The 26,579-nt window shown below is 37.1% G+C and overlaps 1 protein-coding gene across 7 annotated transcripts in view; it reads right to left on the reverse strand.

Moving 5' to 3' along the window:
* Positions 1 to 1,053: 1,053 nt before the first annotated feature.
* Positions 1,054 to 26,579, reverse strand: part of FXR1 (FMR1 autosomal homolog 1) — a 62,822-nt gene continuing 37,296 nt past the window's right edge. The window contains exons 8-18 of one of the 7 annotated variants that reach the window (XM_072618381.1): positions 26,007 to 26,177; positions 24,572 to 24,650; positions 20,369 to 20,478; positions 17,777 to 17,863; positions 15,866 to 15,923; positions 15,716 to 15,778; positions 10,244 to 10,447; positions 8,596 to 8,796; positions 7,784 to 7,864; positions 3,322 to 3,413; positions 1,054 to 2,071 (exon numbers count right to left, since the gene is read on the reverse strand). In XM_072618381.1, coding sequence (XP_072474482.1) covers positions 1,895 to 2,071; positions 3,322 to 3,413; positions 7,784 to 7,864; positions 8,596 to 8,796; positions 10,244 to 10,447; positions 15,716 to 15,778; positions 15,866 to 15,923; positions 17,777 to 17,863; positions 20,369 to 20,478; positions 24,572 to 24,650; positions 26,007 to 26,177 — 1,323 coding nt within the window. In that variant the 3' untranslated portion in view covers positions 1,054 to 1,894. Of the gene's footprint in view, positions 2,072 to 3,321; positions 3,414 to 7,783; positions 7,865 to 8,595; positions 8,797 to 10,243; positions 10,448 to 15,715; positions 15,924 to 17,776; positions 17,864 to 20,368; positions 20,479 to 24,571; positions 24,651 to 26,006; positions 26,178 to 26,579 lie in introns of all 7 variants that reach the window. The other 6 variants (XM_072618382.1, XM_072618383.1, XM_072618379.1 and 3 more) reach the window with 6 other exon arrangements.

Here is a 26,579-nt window from a genome sequence, read left to right on the forward strand (position 1 = left end):
ATAAAGTGATTAAATGGCTTAAGGGACAGAAACACTTTTCTGTCCTTTAGATTAACTTACAAGATAAAATTGAGAATTGAAAAACTAGTCAAAAGTTTTCTTTTTAATAAATAGAAAAACATGGGGCAGTTAAGTAGAGAACCCAGTATATTTAGTAAGGTCTCAAGATGCTTTGAAGTCTAACTTGTTCTAAGAATATTTCTAACTTCAGAGATAATAATCCAAATATTCATGAAGAAATTATTGAAAAAGCGTTCAAATGTCTACTGATGAAGCTGGTTATCTTCCCAACATAGGGTGCTGAGGAAAAAAATTTTTTTCTACCTACGATTAAGCTATTGATTTACAGATGGGCCATCTCCCCTTGATCAATGACCTCAAAAATACCTGCTTCAGTTGTTAAATCAAATACAATGCTGTGTTTCAACATAAATTTCATATACTTCCTAAAAAATGAAATTCTTTTATCCTAATATGGAATTCAATTTTATTTGGGGGTGGAAGGAAGAAAATGGGGATGAGGAAAAAGTGACCCAAATCAAAACCCCTAATAAAAATGAGTAATTTCCCAATTTAACCTAAAGGGAACGAAAACAAGATTTCTTCCATTAGGTCTGCAAAATGAATTTGCTGGATTGCAATGTTACTTTAAAAATAATTTCACCAAGATGTAAATTATTTTTGGGAAATGGAATGTAAGAGTGCGAGGGAAGAGAAAGTCACAATTTCAATAGAAATAGAATGTCTTTATGGTTACGTCATACTTAAATCTTCAAATTTGCTCTTCAGAAAAGTTTCCAAGTCAACTTTTCATGGTACAAATTGCGTAACTGTCTTCAGGGTATTTAAAAATCATTTGAAAATTCAATGGAAAATTTAAATCTAACTTCAAATATATGATTCATAGCTGTAATTGTATAAAAGGCATTGTACTTTAATTCAAATTTAGCTATTAGTTTTTATGATTAGCATAAGGGAAGCTTCTATGGGCCTATTTGTATTTTTTTGACTTTGAACAACTGGGATAGAAAGTAAAAGTTAAAATCCAGCAAATGGAAGATCAAAGTTTATTTTTTACTACCTGCATACAAAAACATATTGCACATCAAACAACCAAAACAAAAATAAAAATACTCTACTAAGGACTAACATATGTAGTTTATACAGAATAAACCTTCTGGAAATTGATCTTTTCAGTAGTTCAGGTTATGTCTGAATGGACATGACTAATTCAGCTTAGTGTTTTAACTAAAGCTATGTTTGATTTTTAAATACTGTACAGTTTAATAAATAAACCAAACAAAGCCTCAATGTAGAACAGTCACTGCCAATATCACCCAGTGTCCCTGCAGTTTGAGAATTTAACAAATGTATTCCAGTGGTCTGCAGCTTTTCCTCTACATACAGCATTTAAAAAACATGTATTAAAACAGACCAGTTTCCAGACTAAACTAATGGAGAAATTACAATTCAGTGCAAAATATTTTAGACTGCATTTCGTTCTAGTTTTCCTCAGGTGAAGAAGTGGTTGCATATTATTAAAAATGTAACAAAAGCAGCTAATGCTTTCATAAAGAATATTACGTTAGGGATCCCCCCTCCCCCCATCTCTGCCATATTTCGAAAACAAAATAACATTTCCTATAGCCAGCAATTCTTTTTAATGTTACATATACTATCTCAAGGCACATCTGATGATATATTTATAACACAGTAGGTGTCAAAGAATGTTTTAACATATGATTTCTTCAGGATCCCTCCCCTTTCTTTATTCCAAATGGAGGAACTGAAAGTGCGGTGGTCAAGACTGGCGATCCGTATCCTATCTTTGGCAAGCTGTACGAGCACTATTGTAAAATGTAATGTAAAAGAACTGTAAACTAGCAACTTCAGTTTATGACACGCCGTTGAGCACAGCGGCTTCCTCGGGGGAATTCTCTTCTTCTTTCAAGACGCCGGACTTTTCCTCCTCAGGGCCGTGCTGCAGTTTGGATGCTTCATCGCCAGACGCACTCGTGGGGCCGTTGATGGCCTTTTCTGAAGGCGTGTGCTCTTCAATCACATCTTTTGCCTGCCAAAGGGAAACAACTTTTTCAACTTTGTTATAATATAACCTAGCCGAGGAGGAACAGAATTCCATGAGAATGACCTACTCACTAGGAAAAGCATGCAAGAACTTCACCTCTCTGTCCCCACCTGGCATCAAGCTTTAATGATGAAAACCAAGAGACATCTATCTCTTGCTATCTAAACAAAGTGTATTCTTCAAGCGCTTGTGATTTACATCACTTCCTCATATCCTCATGTAAGCCAGGGAGACATTGGAACCTCCTCATCACTCAGGAGGCCTGGATGGAAGAAGCCCTCTCTGTCCAGATCAGGCCCCACTGGGCCTGACACGTCTGCTCAGACCCTCAATGGTCCAATAAAATCTCAGTTCAGCAAGGGTGTGAAGGCATTTTCATCTTTCTCAAGATTAGAAGTTTTGTGTCCATAACTCATATCTCCATAGAACATCCTTCAAGACCCCATTTCTCTATGACTAAGAAGAGTTTTATCATGGTAAAGAACTCACTGTTGAATCACCTTTTGTTAAGTGGATAATCTTCCTTTCATTCATCTGTTTTGTTCAAATTTGCTTAATGCAAAGATCTGAAACCTAAAATTTCAAAATTCCTAATATTTACTATTTAAGAATGAGTTGCATGGAAATAATTTGAAGCATAGATCATTAGAGCTGGAAGGAAATTTAGAAATCACCTTTTCCAGTGCCCTCACAAACAAGGAAACTGAGGCCCAGAAAAAATCAAATCATTTCTCCCAAGTAACACCATTAATCAGTGATGCAATTGAGCCATGAAGCTCATGCTCCTAAATACCATCAATTCAGTTCTCTGTGCCTCCAGTATCCTGCCTCCCCTTCTCATATAGCTTATTTCCCAAATTAAGGATAAGTTGGTTTATTCTTAAGAAATCTTTTTTGTAACTCAAGTTGATAAATTAAATCAGGTTTTAACTTGATGACAGACAGTGCTTCAATATAATTGTGACTGCACTTTTTCTAATTCACACCTAATAAATCATTAGTTACCTGGTATCAAGCACATTAACAAAGAATCCTCTCCTGAAGGAAAGTAAGTTATCTAAGTTTAAAATTATTAATGAAAGCATCATGAGGGCACAGAGTACATCACATTTAAATTTGTAACCCTAGTGCCCAAGGTGCTCACCAGTGCCTATTGTTTATTAGTATCACACAAAAAGAATTAAAGGCGTAGAGGGGGGTGAGGGAGTGGGGACTACAGATTTAATTCTGCTTACCATTTCTTTCTTGTTTTTAGTCAAAGTTTCCCTTGGCAAGTTTCTTTGTCTGCTCTGAGACTCAGCTCTGGATATATAATCTGCAACTGTGACTGTTAGAGATGAGAGAGAAAAATTACAGGTACTGAAATATAACAGAACATTCTAAAATGTTCTGAATTTAAAGGGCAGTTCCACTACTGAAGGAGGACTAATAATAGATTTCCCATTTTTCTATGACTAAGTATAATGGATCATATTATGCCAACATTAACAGAGTGTGAAATTGTTATCTATATTAGTTTATGGCTAGTGAGTGGAAGAGAACCTGGACAAGTCACTCTTTGCCAAGCACTCGGCCATGGTTTGTTTTTTTTTTGCTGCTTATGGCAGATAAGCAAGGGGTTGGGGGATTGAGTACCGTGGTATAAAATCGACCCCGACAACCTCAGATTCCACCGCAAAGAAGGAAAAATAGTTGACATAGGCATGTGAAGGCAGCAGAAACTGTCAACCTTTCTGGACCTCCCCCACTAATTTCAACCTTTGAGCAGAATTCAAAAATTAATAAACTAATAATTCACCTCCTACACCCTACAGCAAAATCAAAAGAACAAATTTCTATGAATACTAATTGATGAATTTTTAAAATGAAACATTTTTAAAAGCTGAAAACCTCCATTCAACTTTAAGGAATAAATTACACAGCTAAATCCTGCACAATGCTTTGCAAATTTACACTTGTCAAAAAATAATGATGCAGGAACAATATTCTTATAAGTGGAGATATTTAATAAGAAAACTCAAATTGTCAGAGATATGCAAGTTTGTTTTTAAAAAAATGGCTTTTTAAAAAGCACAAATGAGATAACATTTGCATGTATATTTTACCATTTAATGCCAACATATTGCATCCAAATCAGGGAATAGAGGACATCAATGAAAAGCATCATGGAGAATTATCTAAGTTAACGAGCAGTTGTAGGACAACCTGCTAACAAACAGGCTGATACCGGTCAAAGGACACCCCTAGGTACAAAAGGGAACTCTGGAATCACTCTCCTGACCCTGCCACGTGCGGCTGGCTTGGGGAGGTGTGTGTGTGTGTGGGGGGCGGTGATGGGATTACAAAGGGCTGGCACCATACAAAACATACCAACCTCACATGGAGCAAACCTGAAACTCTGAGGAAGACCATTAAGGTCACTCTGGTTCTGTGGTCGGAGGGTAGCCTAGAATTATGACAAACTACCATGATGCTCTGATATAACCAAAATAACTGTGGCAACTCCACAGGCAATTATTTACTACCTATGATTGTTGACATCAAGGGCATAATACTAGTCCTAAAGGGGATGTGTGCATATGCTCTCTGTGTGTAGAAAACTAGAAAACAAAGTGCACAATTATATTTACAATATTAAAACCTATGGGGGGACATCAACTCTCTATGAATAATGAAAACTAAAGGTGCATAAAACTTATAAAAGTATAATCCTCTTAAAAGCATCTAAATATGGGGCATGTGTGGATAAATCTCAGGTTAATGGACATCTGTCCTGAGTGGATGATCTATTGGGAGGTGGGGGGGTTGGGTGCCTAGGACTAGGATTTCATCACTGAAGAGAATGCCTGGGGCCAAATGTGCATCCACTTATTTAGCAGATTAGCAATTCATATCCTCTCTAATTTAATTTAAGCTCAAAGCAGAGATTAGGTGACTTGTCCAATTACAGAGCTATCATGTATTAGAAGTAAAAACCCAAGTCTTCTGATGTATCTTCTCCTATAAACTGTGCCACAATGCCTATCTTTAAAACACTAACTGAAAATAATTTCCCAATTTCAAGGAAAATCTCCCCAAATAGTTCATTTCTGGTTCATTTCCACAAAGTCTTCATTGTGACTGCTTCAATGTAATTATTTACAAACTTAAATTAGCTAATTTCAACTATTTTTTAAATTATATGTATTGGTGTTTTGTCATTTGTTCCAAGCTCTGAAATAGGAATGTACCAATAAAAGGTCCAGAAATTGGTTAACTACTCTAGACCCCACAGCTTTTTTAGCTCACAGATACTTTCAAAATAGATTCCTATTTTGAAAGCACCTCCTTCTTGCCTTTTCCATCACAAATATTCCCACCTCAGTGCAACTGAAAAGGAGACTTAGGAGTGAGTGTGTGTGTGTGTGTGTGTGTGCGCGCACACCATGCACTTGCACATGTGCACAAGAGAGTGCATGTATTTACATGCGCATTTCTTTACAACTGCAGCATCAATTTTAAAATGGTCCTCATCATCATTTTAACCATGCTTCTGGGTTCAACTAGTGGCTTCATTCTTAGGCAAAAGAAAGGAGTAGCTGCTCTGCTATTACAAATCATGATCATTTCTTTTAAACTGAGTTAAGTCAGCATTCTTTAAATTAAGTTTTTGGAATTATTTAGAGAAAGAGCCAGGCACTTTTTTATTGACCATTCTAGGCACGGAAGCAAAAGCTAAGAAGCTAAGTAGACTACATTAGGTCTTCTCAAAAACAGCTTACATCCAATTTCCATAGCCTAAGAAATAAATAGCTATTTGTATTTCCTTATGACAGTCTAATTCTACTTGGTCCAATGTACAATTTCAAAAGTGAGCTGAGAGACAACTTGAAGAAATATTTGGGATAAGACCATTTCCCTGTTCAACCTTTTACCCATTTAAATCCATGCTGAAAGATGATGAGATAGCATGAGCGAGGTAGGGAAAATATGAAATTGTTCCAGTTTACTGCAAACAAGGGATGCAAACTGCAATGTCATTCTTAATGTATTTTTAAATTGGATTTGTGGTTTGGGTGAGTGAATGAAGATGCAGAGAGGGAACTCAGCACCTTTTTTGAAATTTCACACTCCTAAGAGGGCTGCCTGAGTCACTGAAAGGTGACAGCACTGGCCCAAGGTCACACAGCCAGTACATCTCAGAGGGAGGATTAGAACCCAGGTTGTCCACATGCCAAGCTGATTCAATCCACTACACCAAGCTGACTCTTGTAGAACATTTCTTGAATATTTTGAATAAAATGCACGTCAGAAAGTTAAATGCCAATGGATGGGCACTGATTCTGCAAGGGATACTTGCACTAGCAGAGAATATGATTCTTCGAGTGTTGGCTTCTGTGCCTGGAATTTAGGCCCCTAAGCTGCCCTCCTTTCATTTTTCCTTGACTCCCAAAGTGGTGCCCACAGAGTGAGAACAGGCCCTGAAGAGTGGGGAAAGAGAGGACAGCTGGACCAAAGGGCAGGGCAGATAATAAAGCACTTAGACCAATGATCACAGATTTAAAGTAAGTGGGGGTGGAAATATGCCTTTAATATCTTTCCAAATTTGGGAACAGCTATAGAAGAATGGAGGACCTCGGAATACTCTTGTGATTGACAAAAAGGATTTGCTGTAGGAGTGTAGTGTTCAATGCCCTTTAATCTACCAAAACCCAAGTGCATCACAAAATTAAAGGTATCAAAAGGACCATATTTCACATAAAACTTTTGATTTCATGAACAGTATAGGTCCTTTTTTTGAGTTTTCAATTAGTTTTAAAAGCTTTACCGGTTTTGCCATGGATTTTTATGTCCACAATATTTAGATTAAATCCTAAGGGTATTGGCATTTTCAGGTTTTATTTGGGAGAACCACGAAAGGCTGTGTTATGAAAAAAATTCAAAAATTGCTCAATTTAAAAGGGTTTATTTCTGGCTTACACAATTTCTTCACTGGAACTATACATGTGATTTCTTTGAACATAAGAAATAGAAATGTGCTCAAAACAACAGACAGAGCAAATAATTTTCTTTAAAGTACAAATCATGATCATTTCTTTTAAAATGAGTTAGCATTCTTTAAATTAGGTTAAGTATTATTAATTTTTAAAAGGTTAGTAAGTATAAAGGAAGGGAATCACACACACCATAATAACAGAACATGCATTTGCCTTGTTAGAAAAAAGGGACACTTCATATTTGGTTTTTAAAAAATCATCATAATGGCCCATAAACATGAGGTGTTGGATCCAGGTTCAATAATCAGGCACCACCATGCAAGCTGCCCACACGTCAGTCCATCTCAATCACAATCTAGAACACACTCCTGGGGACCAGAGCAGACTTCCTTCCATCTCAAATGTGAAGAGTCTGCCAATTATGTCAAAATTGGAGGAGGGAAAGGGAGATGGAGTGGGGGTGAGATATTCTTCTCATAAAATTTATTTGTATAGGGCTGGGACATGGAGGAGAACAAGACAAAATATTAGTTCAATTAGACAGGTTATTAAACACTTATTGTGTCTTATTAGTTGAGTCAACAATTTATGCAATGCAAATCTTCAATGTATATGCGCACGTGTGCACAGTTAAATAGAAAATAGATATTTTTTAAAAGCAGACATGACATTTTTTCATGCTTGTGACCTGATGTTATCAACAGGTCCACACTCAAGTTACCTGGCTGTCTATCTTCTGCCTGACCCCTGAAGCGACGCCTGCGGCTACGATTGCGTCGCTGGGGTTTTTTTTCACTATCATCTGCAATTGCAAAGTTTACCATGAACTATTCTGACAATAAAAAGTCTTTCCTTCAAAGATTTAAGGGGGAAAGAGAGATTGTTTAAACAAACACCAATAATAAACAATATACAGTACTTTTATGAAATACATGGCTATATCTTAAACACTCTACAAAGAGATAAGCTGAATATAATCTACAGATTATGGAATGCACAACATTTAAGAATCACATACATTCCTCAGATTATTGAGGAGGTAAGGCCATGTCATCTAGGGGATTATGGGCAGGGATATTTCCATAATACTGACATTTTAACCTGCTTTTACAAGCACACATATAAATATGGGCAGAGACCTATACAAATTCCATGTAAGGTGTTAACAGAAACATATGAACTTAAGTTCCAATTCTAAAGTTTTGATCTCTCACTGAGGGGTGGTATCTGGGGGAGGCATCTTTCTCATCAGGGCAAAGAGGGAAGGAATGCCCTATATTGCTTTAGTACTTCACTGATTTAACAGCAGCCCTGACAGGCACTGAAATCATCCTACCCACGTTGACAAAGCCATGGTATTTGGTACAAAACAGGCTTTACAGGTTGAGAACTAGAGTTATATGGGTCTTACTTATTATGTCCAGACATACCTTATCAATACTGCTTACAATGAGTTCTCAACTAAAATTCAACATGTAAATCACATTTAAAACTTCACAGATTACTGATATATGTACCTAAACGTTTACATACCTAGACCATTTTCATTAACAGAAGCAGTGTCTGACTCTGTCATTCCGTCCATGAGGACAGCATCATCATCAGTCCTCCGTCTACGAGACCGCCTGCGGCGGTTAGTGCTGTGATGGGACTCACTGGCATCAGTGTCTGCAGTCTGGTCAGACTCTGTATTGTCAAGCAGGCTGTAAGGATTGCTGTCTGGATCTTTAAGCACTATATTTGTTTGAAAAAAAAAAATTATGCCCCAGTCAGGACTTTTATTTGCTATATCACTAATTTCACCAAACATCAAAAACTTGAAAATAGATGAAAAAAGGTCACACTATCAAAAGTGTTTCTCTATAAAACTCTAAGGGGTTCAAAATTTGAAACATCTAAATGTTAATTCCATGCTTTCTCTAAAGTTCACTTAATACACTACTATTACTGAAAGAACTTTTTCATTAGCAAATTATGGGCCGATGGCTACACTGGCTTTTAATGGCCTACTTTTAAGTAGTCATCAACAAATAAGTATCTGTGCTTCCATGCAATGAGCTCAGTGGTGTTACTCTAAACAGAAACAATCTCACAATTCTACACAAAAGCAGGAAGATGAAGATTTATTAGACTTGTTTACTAGGGATTAGATAACCTGAGAAAAGCTTATTGCTGTTCTAATTGTAAAACTGATTCAATTACCAGTGAAGAAAACACAGTAAGTAACTGGATTCTTTATGGCCCTTTCCAAGTTTTTAAAGCAATTTACCTTCTACCATTAAACACTGCCTCACAGCAATCCTGTGAAGCTGCTAATCTATTACTCCCATTCCCATTTCAGAGATGAGGAAAGGGAACGGCTCAGGGGATTTCAGTGACTTGGTCATTCAGTTCTGTCTGGAGGTTGAGATTTAAATCTAAGTCCTTCCTAATTCAAAGTAGAACATTCATGTCATGCTGTCTCCTGGGATCACTACAGTCAAATACCCCAAGTGAACTAAATATAAATAACCCATGATTTCAGGCTATTTGGAGAAGGATATTTAGGAAGGTTCCCATACCAAACAAAACCTCCCCCAAAACTCATTTTTTTACAGTAACTAGGAGCATACCAACATAATACTGAGTGGTTAAAGGATACCACTAAAGACGTACAAGGAGGGCAACAAAGCCTAGGGGGTGCTCAATGAATGGTCCTGAATTACCATCTTTTTAATAAACTGTGAAACAGTATCTATTCCTTTTGATAAAGGCTTGCAATATAATGAAGATTTTAAATGTGACACCTATAGGGCTTCTGCTCAAACTAGATATGTAAGAGTAGAATACAGTACAGAATAAAAACTATGCTCTGATTTATGTATCCAACACGTAAGTTATCAAACAGTAGGCTCACTTCTTTGGTTTATATTCTTCCAACATAAAAATTTGGAGTTGTCACTCACACTACTTAATTAACCTGACGCATACACTACTCTGCTAAATGGGAGGGTCTTAAAATTCTATGGGCATCCCCTGCTTCTAATAAACTTAGCTGTGTATCCCTCACCTTGTATTTGTGACAACAGAGCAGAAGTAGCAATTGTATAGTATATCTACAGCTTTATAATAGGAAACTAAAAAGTACCAGGCTCACATGAGTTTTCAAGAGAAATGACCCTAATATTGCAGAGCATATTACCGGAGCTGATTGATGACTTTCCACCACGGGGTCCCCCACGCCCTCGACCCCCTGAAACGCTTCGGCCTCTCCCCCCAGGGCGTCTCCGGCTGTCCCGCTGGTGTCTGCTCTCTCGGTCATCTTCTCCAGCCAGTGACCAATCACTCAGCTCGTCTTTACGTTCGGACTCTGTTTCAGAGGGATTAGACAGTTCGGAGTTTGTGCCTGAATCAAAAAAGAACAAACTAATTGGATCAAGCCAACACATCCTTTCAGTCAATATTTGCTTAGATGTCACTATCTACTTCTAAACAAGATATAATGAAATTAACTGCTTAAAACGCTGAAGTAGCACTAACTCTGCCAAATTAAAATGCCATCACCAATAATTCTGAACTTATTTTTCTCAGGCGGAATACCTAAAATTATGATGTGCCAAGTGCGACATGACTAAAACATAAGACTTGAGAATTTTATTGAGAGATCTGGATATTCACAAAGACACTGTGTATTGGAAACTTTAATAATTTAAGTTCTACATCTAGATAAAAACTGGAAATACCAAACTGAAGTTCTGGCTATCATCTATGACTTTCATAACAATGAAAACTGACTTGTTATCTGAAATCACACAAACACAGCACAAAAGTGGAGTACAGTTGACTGGAACAACAGAAACCTGGTAGGTCAAAATTCAATTTGTTGTCAAAGGCTAGTTACATTCTTTTTATCATATATTTAGGATTTCTGTGAAATTTTAATAATTTCTACATGATTCTTATTTTCTATTCCCATGCCTTTCCCCAAATATCTATTACAAAGAATGCCATCCTCCTGTGTATCCAAACCTTATCCATTCTTCACAGTTCACACCTAGTTGTTCCTGTCCCCAGACCAACACTCTCTACAATCCTAATGGACATACTATATAAAAATAGGAAAGTAAGGGGAAGGGGTAATCAGAATGCATGGTGTTTCAGGGTGGGGGAGGGGAGAGATGGGGAGAAAACTTGGAACTCAAAATCTTGTGCAAATGAATATTGAAAACTAAAATCAATTTTAAAAAAATAGTAAAGTACTTAAAATTGTATTGTCTTTGACAATTTGGATTTATTTTACGGGCTAGAGATCCTGCTCCCTAAAACAGACCACAGGCCCCAAGAGAATATGCATCTTCAAAATTGTTGATGCTCCAAATTAAAAAGTGTCACACAAACTATTTAAAATGAGTGACAGTACACAAAGAGTTAATTGCCAGGAGCTGTATTTATTTTCCAGGCATTTTCTATGAACAACCATAAGTCACTCCAGTCACACAAAAATGGACAACTTACAAATAATTGAAGTTGCTTGGCAACTATTCTCAATTATGCATTCTATTATATAAAATGTTTAAACATTTTAATAGCTTTAGTAAAGATCAAAGAAAGTCTCTTCCTTTCCTACCTCCCCTTTTGCTAAGAAAATTCTTAAAAATCCCTTTTTTTTCACAAGCTGCTCAATGTTTGACTAGAGCACAACTATAACTCAGTAATGACACACAAAGAGAAGGTGGCAAGTTCTAAGCATACTAAAAGAAAAACTGGGAGATTATACTATATTAAGATGAATAGTTTTACCTCTCTAGGAATGATCAGTATAGACTTCAAAGACCCTAAATATTCCCAACTGCGAGGTAAACAGCTTTATAACCTGAGAACTTCTCATAAGGTTATATGGTTGGCAAAGATAACAATGGAAATGTAAATTGAAAAGGAAAGGGTGAGTCTTAAAGGATTCCCTGATCCTTTACCCAATATTAAGAAAATTATTAGCATACAGCACAAACAGGTAGCCTTGAACACAGCTGAATCAAGTCATTTCTTTGCTCCATCCGCTGCTTTTAGGCAAGACTAACAATAGCAATGTAAAGGCTGAGGGGAATCTGTCCAGTTTTCAAAGGTATTCAGAGAAACAACAAAACTTCTAAACCAAAAATGACATTTGGACTATAAAGGACATCTACATCCCCCACAACAGTGAATCACCCTGAGAAGTCACAGGTGGGACAGGAAAAGCTGGCCACCAAGAGGCACCAATGGTTACTGAAGAAGGTTGACAGAAAAGGTGGGTCCTAAAGGACTGAAAAGGAGTAGCTGGAAGGAAGCCAGAACAAACTTCAAACTTCACTCAGCTAGCCAACGAAGCTCACTGCAAAGCTCCACAGCTTTAACTACTACTAAAATTCTCTTCACAGGTTTGATCCTCACTATTGTATCTCTCTATCGTCATATTCAATTCCTTCTCTCATTTTTAATAATTCCCAAGTGAGAAGATGATGCTTCCAAACTTCTTATGGGCTAAAAGCTTCTGTTTAAATTATCTGACTACCTGAATTTGAAAAGCTTTTCCTCAGCTAAGATAAGCAAAGTATTGATCTTTGCCTCAATTAACTCTACTAAAAGCCTAATATGCCCAAGAGTCTATAACAGCAAGAACCATTTCACAATGTATTTACGTGACCAAAGACAATCAGTTCTCAAATCATAAACTCTCAGCTACATGAGAAGTGCTGCAAGTTGTCATAGGACCTGACGAGAGTAAGCAAAACCACATGGCCACCAAAAATGGAAACAAAAATGAAATTAAACGAAAGCTAAGTAATTAGAATGACCAAAATTAGACAAAGTGTTGGGGAGGTGGGGAATAACCCTCTTCAAAAGGAGGAGAGTAGAGTGTGAAAAAAGAGGACATGTATGATTATGAGATGGTATATATACAGCCAAATCTAATCAATATCTTAACTGTCTGAACTTGCCTTTAAAATTTTTTTTTTTACCACAAAGTATAGTCTGAGTAGCGAAGGAAAAGGGCCTATTAAATAAATGTGAAGCAAAATGCTCCTCGAATATTTTAATTTCTGTTAAAATTATGATTTCAAAATTTGAAGGAATACAACCACAAGAAACAATAAAGTGTTAATAACAGATAATTCTGTTTTCACATTATTAGTACTATAATAATGATCAGAAAAACAATAATACTTTTTTGAAAGAAAGCTTTAAAAATCATTTTAGTAGATATATAAGGTCTACCTGTCCATATTTTTAAATTCCTGAAAAAAACAAACTACAAGAACTTTTTTTAGCCTTTGCCTAGAGTAATAGCATGGAAACAAATATTTGTAAACAAATTTTTAGACTAAATTCAATCCAAAAGCAACAACCAGCCACAACAAATCTATGAACTATCCTTGAAGTGATTTAGACGTAAGAGCGCCACTTACTGAATAATCCAAAAAACTTTCTGGTTGTGATTTTCCCACATTATTACATGCTTCTTAATACTGGCAAAATCCTCTTCATATGGCAGTATTGTTTGATTCTCTTAATAGATGAACAAAGGCCAGCATATACATATGGGGTGTATTGTGTGTGAAGACACAGACAGAAAGACAGATAAAAGTTTGTATAATAATGAATTGGAGCCACCAGGGGTTAGAGAAAATCAGCAAGACTTAGTCCTTCAAGGCTACTGAGAATCGGAACAGAGTAAAAGTGGGATGGGAGTATATATAAGGCACATGGGGAGGTGGGGAAGGACAGAAGCATCTGGGTATTTATGTGGAGAAGGGCTGGCTTCTTGTATACAAGGAGAAGCATAGCCAGCCATCTCAGTGAGATGGAGATGGTGGGTGAAGAGGAACAATCTATCTGGAAAAGCAGGGGGGAGTTGGGAGTGTTATTTATCAACCGCCAAATGAATAAGAGATCACTACACCTGCAAGCTGCACGTTGACTTATTAACACCATTTTGTAAAATATTTCCGAATTACATTTGGATTGGACTATGCTCCAGGGAGTGCTGTAGTCAGCTGGGGATTTCAGAAAAGCCCTTTGGCAGCTCTGTGGAGGTTGTGGGGGAGATAGTGGAGACTGATGCTCATAATCCAGGGGAGGTGATCAAATACTGGGGTTCACTTTCAACTTCTTTAGATTTCAAAATAATTGAAAAAGCAAGAACTGAATAATTGGGGAGATTTAAAAAAAGCAATTATTTGTAAAAGCGGGAAAAAGAACACTACTAAATCATAATATAATTATGCCTTCTATTTTTTCAGTTTTTGCCTCAGGCTTAAAATGCGAAGTATACAAAAGTGTTCTACCACATAGCAACATGTTATGCCAAGGACACTGGATGTGACCCAAAATACAAGTAAAATAGTCCAAAGAAATTAACTCATCTTTTATGACAAAATAACAAATACTAATTGTTACGTGAAGGCATTTTTCCTGACTTGTCAAATAATTTGTTAATTTGGTGGTGTGGTGGAGGAAGAGGAAGCCAAGGCATATTTGTGACAACAGATTTTGCCATCACACTTGAACATGTGGTCAATAAAAGTACTGTCACAGAACAAATTTCTGCATTTTTTTTGTTGCAGAAGTATTTTAACATTTGACATCCCACGTCTATTACTAGAAAAAAAGATCAATAGGGCCAATGTCTGTTTGAATGTGGAAACTGTCTCAACAGGCATTTCCTTTTACTTTCTCAAAGTGGTAACCAGGAAAATCTTAAGCCAATTCAGTGTCCAAACACAATGATCGAAGATGCCTAGTTTTATTAATTCTGGTTTCCTTTTGGGGTAATTTTCCTTCATGTGTGGTTTTAGTTTTAATTGTCTTAATCTTGACCATTTTGCATTTATTTCTATAAACACCTCAAAATCCACCTGAAGTATGTGCTACAAACCTTAAAAATTTCTAAAATAAATAAAAAAGATAATAGTGGGCTAAGTTACCTTTAAAACACACATTTTAACAATAAAGAACTCTTTAAAAACCAGGCTTCTAGACAGAACCTTCAAGTATTTCCTACAAAGAAAAATTTGGTGATAAACAGAAGAAACTCTGACTCCTAAGCAGAAAAGGAATGAAAAGAGGGTTTGCATCTAGAGTGACAGGTTAGTTAGCTATGCATCCATTGGCTGGCAACGCCTTTCCAATTCCTAGCCTATTTCCACAAATGGAGGTAAACATAACAAAGGAGAAAGAAAAGGAAGGAGATCAGGGATATCAGGGGTGACCAGAAATCACCACCCAAACCCCCAACAAAGCTCTACTGCCTGAACCCCCAGAAGCTCCCTGCACAAGATCCATTTGTGTGAGGGTCAGGGACTTTAACAGGCTTCATTTGACCACCACAATGTCTAACACAAGCAATAAATCCACAGAGGAGATGTCTTTTTTCATTTCTTCAAACAGCCCTTTGCTTCTTATTACCAATCACTGTGCTGAACTACCCATTCAGTTAGTTGTTCATATTCACTCTCCTTTGAAGATCAATTGGCAAATTCTTGGATAGGAAAATTAGGCTTAAGGAGAGGAATGTTAGGCTTTCCTACCAAATATGGAAAGTTTAAGTTTCATGAACAACGCAACATAAACAGGTACATCTATCCCAAAAACACAAAACTGTGTAACATCAGTAAATATGAATCATTATTTTTACCATAACCAGATGTATAATTAGGGCCCCGACGACCTCTGCCTCTTCCACTATAAGACCTAGAACCTTGTACAGAAGAAACGGTACTCTCATCAGTGGCATAGCCTTTCTCTTTTTCAGGCCCTCTGGTGGAAGAGGGTCTGAAACCCATACCGATCTGCCGGAGCTGCTCATCAATCTGAAGTCTCTCCATTCTTAGCTGTTCTACTTCCTGGAATAAAAAGATGAAGACTCATGAATCATCTTTCTTTCAGAGCTTGTACATTTAGTCTATTCCACCCCAGTCCAAGAGAACCAGTGGCATCATACTGTATTCAAACATCAAAAAACACTAGGTCTTATTGATATTATAATGGATTGAATCAGCTACTAAGGATTTTAAAAAAAAATGTTACTTGAAAAAATAATGCTGTTACTTTTTAAAGCTACTGACTTTAACAGCTCAGCTTTCAAATTATGTTATTAAGACCATCCAATTAAACACATCTTAGAACATCTTTGTAATGAAACCATTTAAAAACCTACGTTATATTTAAATCTATGTATGCTTAAATATATATGTATTATTTTAAAAATTTATTTCATTTCCACAAGATTGAGTTCCAAATTTTCTCCCCATCTCTCCCTTCCCCTCCAAGACAGCATGTATTCTGATTACCCTTTCCCCCAATCTACCCTCCCTTCTACCACATGCCCCCACCTTCTCTTATCCCCTTCTCCCTTCTGTTTTCCTGTAAGTCAAGCCAGATTTCTACACACCACTGCCTGTATATCTCCTTTCCCAGTTGCATATAAAAACATTTTAAACATTTGTTTTAAAAACTTTTGATCCCCAAATTCTCTCCTTTTCTCCCTCCTTCACCCATACCCATTGAGAAAGCAAGGAATTCTATGTAGGTTAAACATGTGTAGTCATGCAAAACACTTCCATGATAGTCATGTTGTGAAAGACAATTTCCCTCCATCCTATCCTGCACCCCCATTTATCCTATTCTATTTTGACCTGTCCCTCCTCAAGTGTTTGCTTCTGATTAACCCCGCCCCCATCCCCTTCCTCCCTATTGTCCTGTAAGACAGATTTTCACACCCTGTTGAGTGTGTATGTTATTCCCTCCTTAAGCCAAATCCAATGAGAGTGAGGTTCCCTCATTCCCTCTCACCTTCCCCCTCTTCCCCTCCACTGTCAAAGCTTTATCTTGTCCCTTTTATGTGAGATAATTTACCCCATTCTACCTCTCCCTTTCTCCCTCTTCCAGTACATTCACCACACTTCATTTTATTTTTAGATATCATCCTTTCATAGTCAAGTCCCCCTGTGCCTTCTGTCTATAGCTATATTCCCTCCAATTACCCTAATACTGAGAAAGCTACAAATCATCTTTCCAGGTAGGAATATAAACACTTTTAAATCCCTTATGATTTCTCTTTCCTGCTTACAAAAGGTATATATTCTACTATCAAGTTCCTCAGGTGTTCTACTCAATTGAAAGCTGACCCAAAGAGTTAGATGGAATTTTAATACAAATTTTCAACCAATGCCACCTTGATTAACAGAGATGGGAGAACTTTTTTCCTAAGAGGAGAGCACAAAAGTAGTCAGTTTATGTTGAACTTTTAAGAAGCATCTATATCTATGCATTTTCTACATCAAAGATATACATTATTCTTAATTCTCTGTCAGTGAGTAGAAAGGAGCAGTATTTAGCAGCTAATACAAAGGCTAGAATACAGAAACAAAGATTATGCTTTTCCTTAGTTTTCTCAGTTGATGAGGACTAGATCTACCCTATAACCAGGAGAGCACACTGAGACTGAAGGCACATGATTCAAGAACTTCAAGTGCCCCAGAGCTGCTCTACAGAGAGTACCTGATACCAAAATAAGATTTCAGGAGCTTTGAAATAAATACCCTATAAAAGTCTAGAGTAAAAAAATCAAGATTAGACTTCTCCAAACAAATTCTTAATTAGGAGCTGAATTTTATTCAACATGAAATAGATATCACTCAACCTGTCAAAAAAATCTCAGCAAAATAAAATTGAGATTTCTGTTCAGAATACCTACCTTTAGGTAAGCAATATGATATTCTAGAAGAACTTGCACATTTCCAATGCTTTCTTTAGTGCCAACAAATACAAACGGGACCATTCCCTAGAAAGAGAGGGGATGAAAGGAAGTGTATGGAAAGGTAAAAAGAATCATTATAAAAATTCCAAAATGAAGCTGCGTACAGCAATACTCAAATAAAATTTAAAAACACATTCACCTCTTTTCATTTAATAGATGACAACCCAAAATAAACTAAAAGCATTATAAAGAATCTAAAACATATAAAATGCTTAAGTTTCTTCCTGAGCTTCTTAAAAACCCCATTTTAGTGTTCAAAGAGTAAGAATACCAACTGTGTTCCCCCCTTAAAGCAAAACTCTTGCTTTCCCATCAGAAGCTTTTAGGTTAACACCATCTATGACTGAATGGAACTTAAAAATGGAAAACTCTTCCCTATATTCATTCAACAGCAATAATTCATGTAACCACAATCAGCTCTCCCCCGGTTGGGTGCAGGGGTCCTCCACTATGAATCAGCTCAAATTGTTACAAGTTGTCCTTATTAGAAAGGCGCAAGACACTGGGAGCGCCTATACAGCGTATGACAGCGTATGATGGATGAAATTCAGGTTGACCTCAATATACAACATATAGACACTGTGGCATACAGTCTACAGTGAGTAGAAAGATATTTTCTAACTATTCTCCAATGAAAAAAATCTAGTAGGATCCAGTAATGCAAACAGACACTACTGGACATACAGACGATCTAGGGAGATAAGAGGAGAAAAAGGATAGTTTGGCATATTGGTATTTTGGATACTTCTGACCTACTTTTTGTTGAATGGATGGGATATAAAGAAATGGCCATTTTGTTACTGAACCTGTTGATCTAACTGAAACTAAAGTGTCAAATATGAAAGGCAAAAGTAAGGGATGTAATATCCTTCACTAATGGCAGAATTACAAAGTGTCAAGGACGTTTTAATAGCCATCTTTTAAAATGTCATCTTTAGCTTATAATCTAACAATTCAAGAACTAAAATCATTACCTAAATCTTACAAAGGCTTTAATAACTGTTCATCTGAAGAGAATCACAGGGGCAATCATATGAGCAATTTAACTCACCAGTAGCCAACCACTATTTATAAAGCAATGACTACAAGACAGACACTGCAGTTCATGCTCTCTTTTATATTTTAAAAAAGGACAAATACACTTATTGCCTGCAGGGAGCTTATATTCTAGTTGAGGAGATAAGCCATGATAGTAAAACCACAAGATACAAACAATAATTCAATGCATTTAACATAAGCAATGTCACTGTAACTGGGAAACAAAGAAAAAGACAAGGGCTCTAGGAATCAGAAGGAGGTTTGCTGAACAAAGTACAGGCTGTACAGGCGCTTGAAGGACACAGGGTAGGACAGCCAGGAGGAAGCTGGAGACATGTGAGGTTAGTGTGTTTATTAAGTGAAAAGTACACAATTCAAGTGGAGTTATGTCCATTTGACTTAAAATGTTTGAGGGAAAGCCAGATAGGTTGGAAGAGGGACTAAACAATCAGCTTAAGGAGTGCAGACTTGCTTTGATGGGAGAGTGTAGATTGTACAGGAGAAAGAATAAACTGAATGAAGGATGAGGAGCAAGGACGTCCCTGGGTTCCTGGTATGTGTATGATTCACTCTCAAAGAAGAGTAAATGTAGGTCTGGTGAAAGGCATGCAGGGAGGACTGAAGGAGAAAGAGCAGTCAAAGGTAAATTGTAGATTTTAATCAGAATCACTGTCAGATTGACATCAACAGGCAACTGAGGGAGGTTGGGAGATGTTTGGGGAATAAAGTTGTGTTTAAAATGAGTGGAATGTACTCGTAGTAGGCAAGTGGAAATAGAGGATGACTATTCTGGAGACAAGGGAAAACTTAGGACAGTAAATTATGTAGAAAAGAGATGGAAGCCACAGGAGTACAGAAGGTCTCTAAGGGAAAGTATAGAAGAAAAACAGAAAGCTGATGAGAACATTAGGGAATATTTTTGTATATTACTGAAGGAAGAAAAAAAGACACTGAAAAGCAAAAAGGCACTATGCAGAAGTAATTCTGAACGTAAGTCAGGACAAAAAATATTCCCAAGTGAGATTCAGAGAGGCAAATAAATGCCTTTGGCTCAAGGTCAAAAAGTGCTTTAAACAGCAGAAAACCAGGACTATGTTGAGTCATCTATTAACTTACCAATAAAGCACTTTCAATGACAGGTGAACAAAACCTCCTAAGATCTCTTATATTACATCTTAAATTAAAGAAAAAATTTTAAAAATCCATGTCAATAGACATAGACTTAGATCTCCAAACTTAAAACACCACCAAATTCTCAAAGGGCTTATCACTCTTTTATCACTTAGCTGATTCCCTAAAATATTCTGTTTCCTAAAGCAATACCTAGAAGGCCTTATTTTTACAGAGACCAAGAATAGGAAATTAATTGAAAAACAAGACGTAACCAGCTAGAATAACTGAAAATTAAAAAAATAATACAGCAATATATCAATTAGGAAAAGCACATGAAAGTAAAGTTTCAAAAAAGGAAAGACTTAAAAATCAACTTACATCTTCTCTTGGTAGTTTATTTTCATTGTCTCCTTCAATTCTCACCCTAACTACTCCAGATTTGTCCACAATCTCTTGAATCACTTTGCCATTTTTCCCAATAACTTTTCCTTTAATGAGAAAACAAGGACATAACTTATTAAAATGCCACTTTTGTAATTTTACCAGCAACCTGAACAAATTATTTATTATTAGCTCTAAATTCATGAACCAAACTAACCTATGCTTCATTGCCAATCCACCAGTAGTAGATTAACCAACAAAACAAGAGGCAGCCCACAGAATCCTCCTCTCTGAAAAGGACACAGCCTCCCAACACTGTTATCATGTGGAAGTCAGCTGTGAGACCACGTGATCACTGTCATGTCTGGGCCAGACCTCTGCTTTTATTTAAAATATAAATTCCTGTGGACCTAACACTTTCATAAAGCTTTAACATTATACTTGGAAGCTCAGCAATTGACTGGCATTATCCAATTTAACAATCTGAAGGCTCTATGTTCATTTCATTTTTATTTAGAAGATACTTGTGATTTTGTCATGTGTAGAACTCTAAGCAGGTGTGGATAAAAGTCCTATGGTCAGTCAATAGATCTCCTTGAGCATTTAAATGGCTCTGCGCACATATCCAGCAAGTGAAAGGCAGGATTTGAAACCAGGTCTTCCTGGAGCCATGGTCTGGCTCTCTCAAAATACTGCCAATGATGACACAGATGTACTTATGATAACACACATATGTAGACAATACTGGTGAGATTATTAGTAAATGACCACATTTCTATTCCTGAAGTACTGGAAATCCTCCCATGTCAGTACCTCATTAAAGGGATTGGATTTTTCAAAGACTATACAACTGGAAAGCTATTCTTAGAAGCCCTACAATAATGGAATCTTCAAAAGGGAGAGTGTCTGTTGTCCATGGACAGAGAGGCTCATCATAAGAAGGCCAACCCTGTCAGGAGGAGCACCCACACCAATATTCACTGCTATCCCTTAGCACATCCAAATGATTCAATTTCCACAAGTCTTTATACTTTACACCAGGAAGGCAGCTTTCTACTTAACACAGTACAGAGAATTTGAAAGCATAAATAATCTGCTAATATTTTTTCTTATTCATACATTGGCTGGTGTTGGAACACACACGCACACAAAAACATTATAATGAATCCATTTGTGTGATTTTTCACATTTTAAATTTATAGTTCAGTCATTTGTTGAAGACCCACTACGAACAGGACACTATTCAAAGTTCTGGGTGGGAAACATAAAAAGAATACAGCTCCCCGTCTTAAAGTAACACAAAATCTAAGCTTGCTAAATAAAAATATTCCTATGAAAAGGAAGATCATTTAGCATCTTCCCAACTTAGAGCTCATTACGATGGCTTTACAGTTTACAAAGCACTTTCCTCACAACAACCCTGTGAGGTAGGTCAAGCAACAATCTTTAAAGATGATAAAAATGGGGCTCAGAGATGTTCAAGTACTTGTCCCAAGTCACACAGCTACCAGGTGAAAGAAATGGAACCCAAGTCAGGCCTCCAGTCAATAAGTCCAGTGCTCTTTCCACCATACTACCCTCCAGCAAATCAAATTCAAAATTAGGAACTGTTTAGTAAAATTCATGAAAAGTATATTATAATACAAAAAATTCCACGAAACATTCTATTGCCCCATTGATTTACATTAATAAATCATATTCATTCCCTCAGCACCATCCAAGATTAACCTAGACCTGTGTTGCTTTTTGGTAAAGAAGGTGTAAAAATGCCATCTTTTGCCACAGCATGCAGGGAAGGATGGACCCAACACAAAAGGGTAAATAATAGGGCAGTGGCAGCACCAAGCCAGCCTGCAGCCAAGCAGTGAAAATCTTGGTCCCTCCTCCAGCTTCATCCCCACCAACAGTCATGTAAGGCAACAACCCAAGAGTTAGCAGCAGCAGTGGCAGCCAGGCACTGAATCAGGAAGAAGAAATGCTGATGGAGACAGCTCCTCTCAGTCTTCCCCAATAGGAAGTCAGCAGGTTAATCCAAGGATAGCCTTTCTTTGCCAACTCCATGGAGTCCTACCAGGGATTCCAGAAAGCAAGCCCCTCTTGTGCAGTCTACCAATCCCCTCCCATGTGAGCTATAGCAGCAGGTGAACTCAAATCACCCTTCTTGGGGCCAATGGCAGGAACCTACCTGCAAGTTTTAATCAGCCCCACCACAGACTGAATGTGTACCTTAATTGATCATTTCCATAGGTATAAATTCCACAGAGCAGACTGACAAAGTGAAGCATACCTGCAGTACAAATTGAGCATAAGTGCTGGGGGGGGACACAGGGTGGAGAGGTGAACTGGAGGTAGGGAAATTGGGATACATGAGCTTGTCAAGGGAAATTTGCAACTCAGAATGTTTAAGTTATGACTTCCTAAACATCAGTACTGGACTGATCTTCCTGGTGGTCATGGCAAAGAACATAAAAGATCCATTTCTCATCTCACTCCTGTCTCTCTCAGATATGCCAAGAATATTCTCAGTTTAAAGAAGAATGGGTAAGGGCAGTGCTCCATGCAGGCCACAGACAGGCCTGTGGCAATCTCAAGACTGTATTACCCAAGGGGGAGCTTTATTGCTACTGTTCTCCTGTCCAGGATCACACTAACACAGAGCGATCCAAGGGGAAGGGAAGAGACTTAAAAAAGAGAGAGACACTTAAAAAAGCAGCCAAATCAACCTGAACAGATGGTCCTCACTACCAATTCCCTGATTTTTCAGGAACTCCCACACACTTTTCAACCCTGGAAACCCTAGTCACAGAGACCACAGAAGAGCAATAGAATTTTAAAACAGCAATATACCTCAGAGGAATTCACTATAAAGATGAGGTTACTGAGGCTCAAGAATAAATGGGGCCCATGATCAATAGAAAACTAGCCTGTCAAACAAGCCAGCAGGGGAATAAAAAGGTACCACACCAAGTGTTTTGTCTTTGTATTGTATTTGACCCCTCAATGCCTTTCACTACAGAATGGGCAGTTTAATCCTAAAATAACTGACAACCAAAGATGGGCACATCACTCATAAACATGAAAATGCCTGTTTATTTAATTGAAAAAAAAACTTTAAAAAATTATGTTAAAATCACATATGATGGAATTGCAAGATGTGTCCCAAATATTTGGTTGTAAAAGTCAACACAGAAATATTCTATATGATCACGCCACGTAGTACCAGCCCTGTTCTTTTGGTAGTATGGATATGGAATTCCACAAGTAAGCTAGGATATGAAGGCAGCTTTGCTGACTCCAAATTCAATACCCTTTCTACTACTGCCTTCAGGAATTAGGCAACAGTTGCCTGTAGTAAGAATCACATTTCATCCTTTTGGATTCCAAATATAAATTTAGAAGGGCTATTTTAAATCCTATTAAAAAATACTACCTTAAATCAGTCATTTTTATTTCAAACAGTTCAATGCATTGTGTTTTTTGTCAAGTCAAGTAAACAGAAATGGAGACCAAATACAACAGGCAAAAAAAAAAATTGGAGCACAAAGAAGGGCTGCACCCTAAAGGAAATTAGTGTTGCTGCAACTCTAATCCTCTTCCCTGACTTCTAACCTAAAGTTGTAATCCAAAATTTCCTCACAGAAATCAGGGCTGCTCCAATGGTATCAAAAGGGAGCTAGAAGAGCTAAAATTCTCCCCCTGAATACCACACTCACACCAGAATTCATGCTTTCTGAATATCAATTTCTAAGTCTTCTCAGTCTTTCCCCTTCTAAGTTACACAAGGAAACAAATATATTTTCACATACTAAACAAAAATGAAATCCTACAACTCTGAGGAACACATGAGTACCAGGGTCTTGAAGAGATAAGGGGAGTACAGGAGGCTGGAAGGAGTTCATTTCCAAAAACTGCCTTCTCTAGTGCTTCATATGCAATATGGAAAACAAAATTAAGTATTCTGCTTTTCTTCTTCAGAGGAGTAGATAACAAGAATTAGGGCAAAGTAGCAAGACGCAAAATCCAATTCTATAGATATTAAATTCTCATTATAGATGTGAACACAAATATAGCTGTAATCTGCAAGAGTCTAAGCAGTCTAAATGGAAGGAAAGTATCATCACATATTTAATTCAACATTATGTCACTATATTATCTGTTTAAGTGCCTTCTAATAAATTAGGATTTAGTAATATTACATACCAACTAGATTTCTAGGAACCTGAATAAAATCCTCCACAAATTCCAAGAAACCTCTAGCCTTTTTTACAGCATCAGCACTCTGGAGAAGAGAAAAAGCAAAAACAACCAAGTATTAGAGTTATCCAGCCACACCCTGAAATATTGTGTGAGAAAATATTTGGGCCTAATGATGCCCTCCCAAAAAGGTCGGCTGCGTAAGCACTTCAAATGCAATGAAACTTTCATTAAGTACGAAATGATATTCTAAGACAGGCCCGCAGAGCATTCTTTTGGCCCTCAAAAAATGTAGAGGATGTGCCTATGGCTGAGGTCATCCTCAGACCCCAAGGTTGTTCTCAGGCAGAGCTAATAGGGCTCACTGGCCCTTTAAGAAGCAATGAGGAGGCTTAATACCCTTGGGCAGGCCAGCAAAATATACTGCCCTCAGGCGGTCTAACAGAAGACAAACGTACTCCAGTAACAGGGCTCTGAGAATCAAAGAATTTTAAAGCTGCACATGACATGAATGTCATCATCTAATCCAAGACCCCAACCCCAATTTACCATATAACATTAAGTCACAGGCCCATGTCAGGACTAAAAACCTCATCTAAGTCTTTCTTCCAATAATAGTATAGAAATGCTTTAAAATTCCCCTCTATGTTGTCCAAATTAGTTTTCAAAGGCAGAACAGAAATACTTTAACCTGACAACTTTAAGAAAAAAATTTAATTTAACCAGATGCTTTTCAACCCGAATGCCAAAGGGCAAATTTTAAGGTAAATCTGAAGGAAGTTAAAAGATTAGCACAGCTGAGATGAACAAAGCTATGTGATACCAAGAGTTAATATGAAAGAACGCTGCTTTCACTTCTGACCAAATCTTAATCAAGGACTTAAAAAAAAGGGATCAAGGTATCACTTAAAGGATCAAAAATAAAATAAAAAATTATTGATAGATACAACTTCAACCATTAGGGTTTAGAAGAATGATTTGGATGAAATTGTAGAATCCAATTAACATTCATTCTCTGATACAGATTTAGAGAACAGAAAATACTGCTATGCTGTAAAAATTTACACATCACTCATGCTTTTCATTAAGACACTACAGAATTAGCACTACGAAGAAACAGGCTTGAAGCATGTCCCCAAACATAGAGAAGCAGGACAGTATACATTTCTAGCAGGTGGAGTAAAAGTTATATACATATTACATATAGTAACAGCTGCATTTCCGAGTTACTTTAATACATAGTCTACTCTCTCCCAACAATAAACTGGAAACTCTTTCCAGTGTTAAAAAATAAAATGATAAATGTCCTAATTTAGATTAAAATGACAGTCAATCATTTTAACAGATATAGTCTAAGCAAAAAGAATTTTTAAAAAGCTACAGTAAATCAAGTATAATACTTTTTAAGTGTAATCTTTATGGAAAAGCCACCAAATTTTACCTCTCCGTAGATCCTAAATGTTCCAGTATCCTCATCCAGTTCAATTGCTGTGACTCCTGGAACCTTTCTAGCCTGCTGAATATTACTACCATGGGTTCCTATCGCAAGACCCATTAAGTCTTCTCTCACAATAAACTCTTCATGAAATGCTGCTGCCAATTGTTTTGTACACTAGGAAGATAAGGGAATTATTTACTGTACAGCATCACAAAAAAAAGGCAAACAACTACAATCAGTAATTCCTAAGGTAATTCTATAATTAGCAAAAGTAGTATTTTCTTCTAGTCTGTGGTACAGTCTCTAAAATCAAACAGATTGTGTTAAAAAGCTTGATTTTTCATTAACTGGAATTCAGAATACATTTTGTCATAGAAACCATATTACTAGAAGCAACTGTTGGAAGAATGGGCCAGTCAAATGTTTCAGCTACATGATGGGATAATTTCATTTTAAATTTATTAGTCTGAGAAGATAACTATGGGAATGTATTACCCACATTTCAGCCAATGCAGAAAACAAGGAGCACTAATAAGGAAGAGATCTATCTACTTCATACAGGCACTGAACAGCTCC

The sequence above is a fragment of the Notamacropus eugenii genome, chromosome 6 (genome assembly GCF_028372415.1).
Source record: "Notamacropus eugenii isolate mMacEug1 chromosome 6, mMacEug1.pri_v2, whole genome shotgun sequence".
In the NCBI taxonomy this organism is placed as follows: Eukaryota; Metazoa; Chordata; class Mammalia; order Diprotodontia; family Macropodidae; genus Notamacropus; species Notamacropus eugenii.